We start from the raw sequence: 10835 nt of genomic DNA, 5'->3' as shown, positions 1-10835 counted from the left end.
GTGCGTGAGAGGGCGCTGTGACTCTACGTTTGTTTCTCACCACCAGAAAAGAGCAAGCCTGAAAACAACACGTGAACTCGCTGTGGTTGTAGGTTTATCCTCTGCTAGCAAAAACAGGTAATGTTTTTATATTTTACTCTTTAGTATGTCAGTGCATATTTATAGTTTATACTGCATCTGCTGTAATGCTTTGATATAAACTCAAAGTCAAAAGTTGTCTTTTTCACCTGCTCGGCCTATGTTATTGCGGCAATGACATTGAATGGAGTCAATACAGTCAATCATACAATGCTTACGTTTATTTAATGATATTATGTCTTATGCCTGCCTTATTCAATGAAATATTGTGTATTTTTTATGATAATATGGTGTCGTTTGACATAATAAACGAGTATTTTATGAACGTCATTTGAAAGATTAAAGCAGATATTTACTCTATTTATGTGCTTCCTATATATGTAAAATGTTTTCTATTATTTTAATTTGATGCGGAGACAAAACTTATGTAAAATATATGTACATATTTTTGTACAAGTATGCACTTATTATAAAGAAATAAGCAACGTTGGTACGAGTGTTTCACACAATATTAAATGTTTAAGGTGTTTTTTTCCACAATGATGTGTAATCAGATGACAATATCCTAGAATCACACATGCATACGAGGAAAAGGAGAAGTTTGGTGTAATAACTTATTATTATAATTGTATTTGAATTTAGTCTGAATGTTCTTAAAATGAAAACATAACATTAATTAATCTTAAATTAATGTTTGAATGAAGCTTCGATTAGTTTTACTGCTCATATATTTGGCTAACTTTCATTCTCCCAAAGTTCTGGGATAGTTTCTTCTTTAAAGGTGAGTAAATATATTTATTCAGATTTTATATTGACTTCAGTGATATTATTGAAGGATATGCAAATGTTTAGATAAATCATGCACGATATAATTTTTCAAGTAATATTTTTTGTCTTTTAGTGGGTGTATTTTATGAGAACAGCTTTGTTTACTAATTAAGTGGTTCTATTAGTATTTCGATTGTTTTAACAGTATTTTTGTGTTATTTTTTTCATTATATATGTTAGATTTTTTTTTTTTTTTTTTTTTCAAAATTATGTTCAGAAATGGCAAAAAAAAGTCTGCAGATTCTGTCTTGAGCCATATAGCTGAAGATAAAATTATTAAGCCTCCTGGAACTTAAATATTTTAGTCACCAAACATATTTAGAAATTGAAAGATAGTACAATTAAATTCAAGCAAAATATTGCAAAAAAATTACAATCTACAAAATATCAACTAAATTTTTAAAATTTTTTTTTTTGCTTCTCTTGATTTTTCCTCTTTTTTTTATTTTTATAACATATAAATTTGGTTGTACTAGTTTTTGGACCGTTATTGTAAGATATTTTGTTAGATAAGCTCCAGATTTGGCTTCAGTACTGACTAATGTATATGCACAAATATAATAATGTATAGCTTCCTATTAAAAAATATGAATTTAAAAGATAGATTTTTGAGGTGTACTTATATGCTGAGCAGTATATATAATTAAATAAATATCTGTTTAACAGAGCAACAAAATTGTTCTCTGCATTTCCTATTATATTTTTTCTTCTGGAGAAAGACTTATTTCAAAATTATTAAAAAAAACATTATAAAAAAATGTAAATGAAAATAAAATGAATTTAAAAAAATGTATTTTTAGCCCTCTTAAGAAATTATATATATTTTTATTAACTACAGGACAAATCACTGTTGTCCATTGAATTGCCTAGTGTCTTTCTAAACAACAATAATAAAGTCAAATATTATTTACTTATTATTGTATAGTAAGTTTTTAAAACTGTTTAAAAATCTGTTCTCTTCATTAAACAGCAATTGTCTTTATTTGTATTTTTAAACAATATATGTATTTTCACAATAACACAAACTCATACAACATAATAACTTATCATTTTTCCCCTCAGCAACCTTCCCATCATGCATGTTTGTCAGCGATGTGTGTGTTTTTTGCTGTGGAGGCCTTTATCTGCAGCTCTCCAGCAGTCGACACGCTCACTGCATCAACACACACAACACAACATACTGCAGCACAGCACAACACACACATCCGTCTACAGCAGAGCAGGAGGACTTCGATACTTCACACACCAACACACAGCTTCACCAGATGTCCAGAACACTGATCCCCAACAGAACGAGGCTGGAAAACATGTTGTGCCGCTTGAAAAATCTGCCATGCATCAAACAAGTCAAGTGTATCTTTCAGGTAATGCAAGTTTTGGTTTGTATTACAACTCATCATATTTACTTGCATGTAGGTGTGTGCAATTTGATGATCTACAGTTCATTAAGTCAGAATTATTAGGTGCCCTGTTTATTTTTTCCCCAATTTCTGTTTAACGAAGAGGTTTTTTTCAGCACATTTCTAAACATAATAGTTTAATAACTCATTTCTAATAACTGATTTATTTTATCTTTTTCATGATGACAGTAAATAATATTTGACTAGATATTTTTCAAGACACTTCTATACAGCTTAAAGTGACATTTAAAGGCTTAACTAGGTTAATTAGGCTAACTAGACAGGTTAGGGTAAATAGGCAAGTTATTGTATAATGATGGTTTGTTCTGTTGACAGTCGAAAAAAAAATAGCTTAAAAGGGCTAATAATATTGACCTTAAAATGCTGTTTAAAAAATTAAAAACTGCTTTTATTCTAGCTGAAATAAAACAAATAAGACTTTCTTCAGAACAAAAAATATTATCAGACATACTGTGAAAATGTCCTTGCTCATTTGGAAAATATTTAAAAGGGGGGCTAATAATTCTGACTTCAACTGTATGTATGTGTGTATATATATATATATATATATATATATATATATATATATATATATATATATATATATATATATATATATATATATATATACAAATAAAAGCTGAGAAATATTATTTTTCCACTATGATTCCTCTTTTACATCATCTTATTATGTATTCAGAGAAGTCTGTGTCTTTTCTGATAAAAAAAACAACAACAACAACCTGCTGGTAGAATAAAAGTAATTAAGTCCAAATTTGCCAGGGCTATGAATCATTTCGAGCTTGATGTATATATTGTTTTTAGGATATGAGATGACTTACATCGTAATATGAGATTTTTGTCATATCGCCCAGCTCTACAGGCATGTCAATTGTTGATATTGCGAAATATACTAATACTTGTGTTTTCTATAGGTCTGGATGCAGTTGTACGTCCTTCTCCGCTTCAGGAAATCAGCGATGAAGAAGCAGTTCAGATCCAAGTGCCTTCAGTTCTTCCTGCAGACTCTTTCACACTCAGACCGTATGTGGAGAAATCAGAAACGCTCCGCAAACTCGTTCAGCTCGGTATGTGTTTCATATCTTCAGTACATTTTACATCATATTAGCGTTAAATATCTTCTCTTGTGTTTATTTGTTAGTGGTCTTAATTCTATTTTATTTTAAATGAATTGTTTTTGCCATGAAACTAGCTTTTGCTGCTGACATTGTAATAAATAAAAATATTAGTGCTGGGCAAAGAGTGATCACATCCAAAATTAGTTTTGACTTAAAATATGTGTGTGTGTGTGTACTGTATATATTTATTATGCATATATAAATACAGGCATGCATGCGTATATTTGAGAAAATGTTTATTTATATTTAGATATGACTAAAAGATTGACTATATCTGACAGTGGCGCAGTCTCGCATGAAATGTTGAGGTGATGGAGCTTTTTCTGTAGGAGACAAGAACATTTCCTACTTTGGAAATGCCGAGTTCAAAGGTCACTGAAAACACACTCATTTTAGCTTTTAATCATGTGTTGTAAGTTTATGTATTTGGGCACATATACAAAATAAATATATTTAATGCACACACATATTGTTAAAACAATTTTTATTTTGAAAGCATTTAATCGCGGTTTATTTTTGCCCAGCACTAAAAAAATATGATATGGTATTATGATCTACCTTTAAATTTGGTCAACTAATCTTCTGGTTAACTTCATTCATTCATTTTCTTTTCGGCTTAGTCCCTTTATTAATCTGGGGCAGCCACAGCGGAATGAACCGCCAACTTATCCAGCACATGTTTTAAGCAGCGGATGCCCTTCCAGCTGCAACCCATCACTGGGAAACATCCATACACACTCATTCACAAATATACAGTACACTACGGACAATTTAGCTCACTCAATTCACCTGTACTGCGTGTCTTTGGACTTGTGGGGAAAACCAGAGCACCTGGAGGAAACCCACGCCAACATGGGGAGAACATGCAAACTCCGCACAGAAATGTCAACTGACCCAGCTGAGGCTCGAACCAGCGACCTTCTTGCTGTGAGGCGATTGTGCCACCCACTGTGCCACCATGACGCCTTCTGGTTAATTTTCAAGTGTTAATTAAGAAATGCAAAATCCCAACTTCAGACTTAAAACCACTGGTATAAAGAACATAAAAACACTGGTTTAAAAAACATAATAAAATTTTAAAAAGGCGTTTCTGTGTGGAGTTTGCATGTTACCCTGTGTTCGTGTAGGTTTCCTCCGGGTGCTCCGGTTTCCCCCACAAGACATGCCGTACAGGTGAATTGAATAAGCTAAATTGTCTGTAGTGTATGAGTGTGTTTGGGTGTTTTCTGAGTGATGGGTTGCAGCTGGAAGGGCATCCGCTGCTTAAAACATATGCTGGATAAGTTGGTGGTTCATTCCACTGTGGCGACCCCGGATTAATAATGGGACTAAGCCGAAAAGAAATAGTTGAATGAATAAAAAAAAGATTTTAATCTAATGGCAATGGGATCAGTGCGAAAATAAAAAACACTGCCATTGTGTCGCCTCTATTAGACAACAATCTGGAAAGATTTTATAATATTTTACATTTTTCTATGTGAGTTCTTCAAAAATTGCAAAATAAATACTTTTTGATTTTTACCTTATTTTATGCATAATCTATTGTCCTTTAATTGTCATGGATCTTTTTTTATAATAGGAAAGTGATATTTATAAAATGTCTGTAAATTTGATGTGTTTTGTAATGAAATAGCCAGGAAAGCTCATATTTTAATAAGCTCAAAACTGTGTGCAGGTGTCAGTCTGTGGGATCTGGAGCAGAGGCCTAATGTGGGCTCCATGCTGGTTCGGCTTGACTTCCAGGCAGACGTTGCGCCCAGACTGCTCTTCCTCAGAGATCTGGGAGTTGAGGAGTCCACACTGGGTCGACTGCTCACCAAGAACCCTTTCATCCTAACGGAAAGCCTGGACAACCTTCAGGCCAGGTCAGACAGATAAGCAAATGTGTTAAACTTTACTTCTGAAAACTAGCCTACAGCATTTCTGGTGCATTCGAGTCCACATGAGAAATACGTTCATCAGACATCACAGCCTAAACCTGGTCAACAACTAAAAAAAAAAGCTTTATTTATACAGTTGAAGTCAGAATTATTAGCCCCCTTGTATATATTTTCCCCAAATTTCTGTTTAATAGAAAGAAACATAATAGTTTTAATAACTCATTTCTAATAACTGATTTATTTTCTCTTTGTCATGATGACAGTAAATAATATTTGACTAGATATTATTCAAGATACTAGTATTCAGCTTAAAGTGACATTTAAAGGGTTAAATAAAGTTAGAGTAATTAGGCAAGTGATTGAATAACAGTGGTTTGTTCTGTAGACAAATCTGAAATCTGAATCTGAAAAAAATATTGCTTAAGGAAGCTAATAATTTTGACCTTCAAGTGGTTTCTAAAAAATTAAGAACTGCTTAAAAAAATATGATAGGAAATACTGTGTAAAATTGTCTGCTCTTTTGCTATTTTTTTTTTTTTAATTCACAGGAGGGCGAATCATTGTCACTTCAACTGTAAATATGTATATATTTCCCAAGTGATGTTTAAAAGAGTTTAAGTGATGTTTTTTCAGTATTTCATATTCTGTCTGTCTTCTGAAAGAAATCTTATTTCTTTTAGTTTGTCTGGAATAAAAATGTAATATTATAAATAATATAAAATCTGCTAAGGTCAATATTATAAACTCCCATTTTTTTGATTGGCTACAGAATAAACCACTCTTTTTCCAAACACTTGCAAACTGGTTTCTTGCAAAATAACTAGTAAAATATTATGTATTGTCATCATGACAGACAAAAGTAATACCTTCCTAAAACTATTACATTTTGAAATGTTGAAAAAAATCTGTTAAACATGACTAGGAAAATGTTTGACAACAAAATAAATTACACAGGATGGCTAATAATTTTGTCTTCTACTGTGTAAGTATATTTATATAAATAATGAAATCTTTTTATATGATTTTTTTCAGTTCATGATAATTTAATCATTGATTCATTTTCTTTTTCGGCTTAGTCCCTTTATTAATCAGCGGTCACCACAGCGGAATGAACCGCCAACTTATCCAGCACATGTTTTACGCAGCGGATGCCCTTCCAGCCGCAACCCATCACTGGGAAACATCCATACACACTCATTCGCACACATACACTACGGACAATTTAGCTTACCCGATTCACCTATAGCATATGTGTTTGGACTAGTGCGGGAAACTGAAGCACCCGGAGGAAACCCACGCAAACACAGGGAGAACATGCAAACTCCACACAGAAATGCTATCTGACCCAGCCGAGGCTCAAACCAGCGACCTTCTTGCTGTGAGGCGATTGTGCTACCCACTGCGCCACCGTGACACCCTCATATATACAGCAGTTAAAGTTCAAGTAAAATGTCTTTGTTAACATATCATCAAATTATTCTTGTTATACTTCACAAATTTTTTTAGTGTATGAACTAATCACACTTAATGATATTTTAGATTTTTTAACATTCCAGTATACAAATGTATCCTTGAAGTGCCCCCTTTTCAACTTTGACCTATATATTAGTAATAATTGTAGAATTTTGGTATTTGGTCATTTTGTATTTTCTAATTGAACTTGAAAAGATTCTACTTAAGAATAGTTGACCCCCAAAAAATCATTTACTAACTATTTTTTAATACTCAAGTGGTTTCAATCCATTTATTTTTTTCTATTGAAAACCAAAGAAGATATTTTAAAGAAAGCTGAAAACCTGTAACCATTGAGATCCATTGTAGGAAAAACAAATATTAGTGAGTGGTTACAGGTTTCCAATTCTTCAAAATACCTTTTTATATAAATATGGTCTTTCCGACACGCTTTGCCTGCCTTTATTGGGCACTGAAACACTGTATTTCTCTCCCATTTTATCATGCATGACCTTAAATCAATCTAGTATTTTCTTCTAAAGACTACATTTTGTTTTGCTTCATTTTTAGGGTGTCCTATTTGAAATCAAAGAAGTTCAGTGCGCAGTCTGTGGCTGCGATGGTGAGTAAAGCTCCATACCTGCTGAACTTCAGTGTTGAGAGACTCGACAACCGCCTGGGCTTTTTTCAGCAGCAGCTGGGACTCAATGCCGAGAAGGTGAAGCTAAATTACATACAGATGAAGTCAGAATTATTAGCCATTTTCTGTTTAATGGAAAGTTTTTTTTCAACACATTTCTAAACATAATGGTTTTAATAACTCATTTCTAATAACTGATTTCTTTTATCTTTGCCATGATGACAGTAAATAATATTTGACTTGATATTTTTCAAGATACTAGTACTCAGCTTAAGGTAACATTTAAAGGCTGACTAGATTAATAAGGCAAGTTAAGGTAATTTGGCAATTAGGGTAGTCATTGTATAACAATGGTTTGTTCTGTAGACAATTGAAAAAAAAAATGCTTAAGGGGGCTCATAATATTGATATTGAAAGAAAAAAAACTGCATTTATTCTAGCAGAAATAAAACAAATAACTTTCTCCAGAAGAAAAAATATTATAGGAAATACTGTGAAAAAATCTTTACTCTGTTCATTACTCTGACATCATTGATAAAAAATCTCACAGAAGGGCTAATAATTTCGACTTTAATTGTACATTTTATTTATTTGAAATAAATAATAATAATAATTAGTCACTGCACATCCTCTCATGCTTTATTTTAATCTTAATATCATATAAAAATGTTCTTCAGCATTTTCTTTTTTATTTAAAACTCAATTGTCACTGCATGTCAACGAATGCTTTATTTGAATGTAATAATGATGTGAAAACTGTATTTAGCATTTGCAGAAGGATTATAGTTGATCAGCACTACAATTGAGAATGCATGAGATTTGTGGAGTAACACCAAAGTTGAACCAAAACAGAGTGAAAGTTTATCATTTGCATGTGTTTTAAAGGCATTTCAAGAGAGATTGAAGCATTTCATCACAAAAAAGTACATTTACAGCTTTAATTAACAATAATTCTACTTGATTATTTATACAATTAAGTCTATACATTATTATTTTACATTAATAATAATAATAATATATTTTATTTATAACGCGCTTTTCTAAAACCCAAAGTGCTTACAAGAAAGTAAAAACAACAAAGCACAGTAAACAATAAAAAAAATACAATAAACACAGTAAGAATAAAAGAGATATCCCAAATTAAAAACAGTCCTAAATAGATGAGTTTTAAGTAGCTTTAAAAGCGTCCAATGAACCGGCATTCCTAATGTCAGTGGGAAGAGCATTCCACAGTTTGGGAGCACGGAAAGAGAATGCCCTACCTCCCATGGTGCTGAGTTTGCAGCGAGGCTGAAACAGCGTAGGACTTGAGGCAGAGCGTAGACAGCGAGAGGTAGAGGAAATGGATATCAGGTCACAAATGTAACCTGGATCAGAACCATGAACCGCTTCAAATCAATGTTTTAAAATCAATACGAGACTTGACGGGCAGCCAGTGAAGTTGTTGGAGTGGGGGAGTGATGTGCGACCGAGACGATGTATGTGTCAACACACGTGCAGCAGAATTTTGAATGTATTGTAATATCTTAAAAGAATTTGCTGGTAAACCTCCGAACAGAGAATTGCAAAAATCCGAGACGTGATAAAAGCATGGACGAGTCTTTCAGCATCAGGCCTCGAGAGAAAAGGACGTAAGCGGGCTATGTTACGAAGATGATAAAAGGCTGTTTTAGTTACATGTTTAAAATGAGGCTTCAGACTAAGCTGAGAGTCAAGGAGAACACCAAGATTACGCACCTGCGGAGATGGTGATAAGACAGACCCATCAACCATTAACTCAAATTCACTACACCTCTTAATGTTAGAAGGAGTGCCAACCAATAAAATCTCTGTTTTCGAACTATTCAGTTTAAGATAATTATGTTGCATCCAAGCTTTAATTTCAGTTAAGCAAGCGTTAAGCGATGACATTGATGCCGATGAATTGGGAGAAGTGTTAACATAGATTTGCCTGTCATTACATTTGATTATTTGATTTCTGTACCTGAATGCTGTTTGACTCCAGAAAACCATAACGCTGTTTGATTTATTTATTTTTCTTTGCTCTGTTGTATTTATTTTTGCTTGTAATTTGTTTATTATTTTTTTATCCATGATTCATTCCCCTATAAAAATCTCCATAATCAGTCTACATTCAAGATTTCATTCCAAAATACTGCTATTAAATCATCTGGTGAATGCATATCGCAGACAAACAAAATATTCCAATGCCCGATTTATTTCAACATAGTGCTGCCTTATATAAATCATTATTTGTTTGGTATTTTGAGCTGAAACTCCACATAAACTCTCTAGGCACATCAGAGACTTATTTTACATCTTGTAAAAAATCATAGGTCACCTTTAACCATCAATATTTTCCTGAATTATACTTTCAGACCCGAAATCTTGTGACTCGTCTACCGAAACTATTGTGTGGCAGTTTGGAGCCAGTCAAGGAGAATCTGAAGGTTTGACACTTGTAGGTTTGTTTTGGATTTTTTCCTTCAGTATAACATTGAAATGTGACTTTCATTTATTATTCTCCTCCAGGTCTGTGAACTGGAGTTTGGATTCCGTGGAAATGAAATCCAGCACATCGTCACCACAGTTCCCAAAGTACTATTGGCTAGTAAAAGAAAACTCACACAGATATTTAACTTTGTTCACAACACCATGGATATTCCACACTCACTTATTGCAAAGTTCCCTCAGGTACATATCAATCATATTAATAAACATAATAATTTTACTAACTCATTTCTAATATCTGATTTCCTTTATCTTAGCCATGATGACAGTACATCATATTGTACTAGGTATTTTTTTTAAGATGCTATTTTTTTCCTCAAAGGTGCTTAATGCCAAATTCCTCCGCATCCGAGAGCGCCACTTGTTTCTGGAGTATTTAGGCCGAGCTCAGTACCAGCCAGATCAACCCAACTACATCTCCTTGGATCGTTTGGTGTTCCTGCCTGATGATGTTTTCTGTTCGGAAGTAGCATTAGCCTCTCTTGAAGACTTTGAAAGATTTCAGAAAACATTGTAGCTGTAATTCACTGAATGCAGATCATTGTTTTTTAGTTTGGTTGTAAATAAACCTTATGAACATATATGGTGAGTATTTCTGCTATCTGAATTCATTCTTCTCACCTTCATAAAGAAGAACCTTTTTAAATATTTGGGAACTGATCGATTGTAAATTGATATTTTACAGCAATGTGGAGGTTAAATGCAGTATGGAAAATCAAAGGTTATATTTGTTAAGCAAACTTTGAGAATTTTTGGTCTGTACAGGCTTTCTAGAGTTAGTTTATGTTAGCTTGGTTAAAAGCCTTAACAAAAAAAAAAAAACCAAAGGAATCCTGCAGGAATATTATGCAGATTTCCTACAGGATTTTCAGCTCATTTTCCTGTTGGAATAACTGAAGGAATTTTA

At 33.0% G+C, this 10835-nt stretch overlaps 1 protein-coding gene across 1 annotated transcript; it reads left to right on the top strand.

Annotated features, from left to right (window-relative positions):
* The first annotated feature begins 19 nt into the window (after nucleotides 1-19).
* mterf3 (mitochondrial transcription termination factor 3) lies at nucleotides 20-10509 on the top strand. Its single transcript, XM_056479461.1, has 8 exons — nucleotides 20-117; nucleotides 1969-2270; nucleotides 3242-3394; nucleotides 5121-5310; nucleotides 7348-7495; nucleotides 9796-9867; nucleotides 9950-10111; nucleotides 10251-10509. The coding sequence occupies exons 2-8, from the start codon at nucleotides 1982-1984 to the stop codon at nucleotides 10443-10445; spliced, it is 1209 nt and encodes a 402-aa protein (XP_056335436.1). The 5' UTR covers nucleotides 20-117; nucleotides 1969-1981; the 3' UTR covers nucleotides 10446-10509.
* The last annotated feature ends 326 nt before the right edge of the window (nucleotides 10510-10835 follow it).

This window comes from Danio aesculapii, chromosome 19, assembly GCF_903798145.1.
Source record: "Danio aesculapii chromosome 19, fDanAes4.1, whole genome shotgun sequence".
Taxonomy (NCBI): domain Eukaryota; kingdom Metazoa; phylum Chordata; class Actinopteri; order Cypriniformes; family Danionidae; genus Danio; species Danio aesculapii.
This window is presented reverse-complemented; position numbering and strand designations above follow the sequence as displayed.

Bases quoted from the DNA above. Each gene is read 5' to 3' on its own strand.
- mterf3 (XM_056479461.1), top strand. From the start codon at position 1,982: ATGCATGTTTGTCAGCGATGTGTGTGTTTTTTGCTGTGGAGGCCTTTA. The intron at 9,868-9,949 runs GTTTGACACTTG...ATTCTCCTCCAG, and splicing joins CAGTCAAGGAGAATCTGAAG to GTCTGTGAACTGGAGTTTGG. The intron at 10,112-10,250 runs GTACATATCAAT...TTTTCCTCAAAG, and splicing joins TTATTGCAAAGTTCCCTCAG to GTGCTTAATGCCAAATTCCT.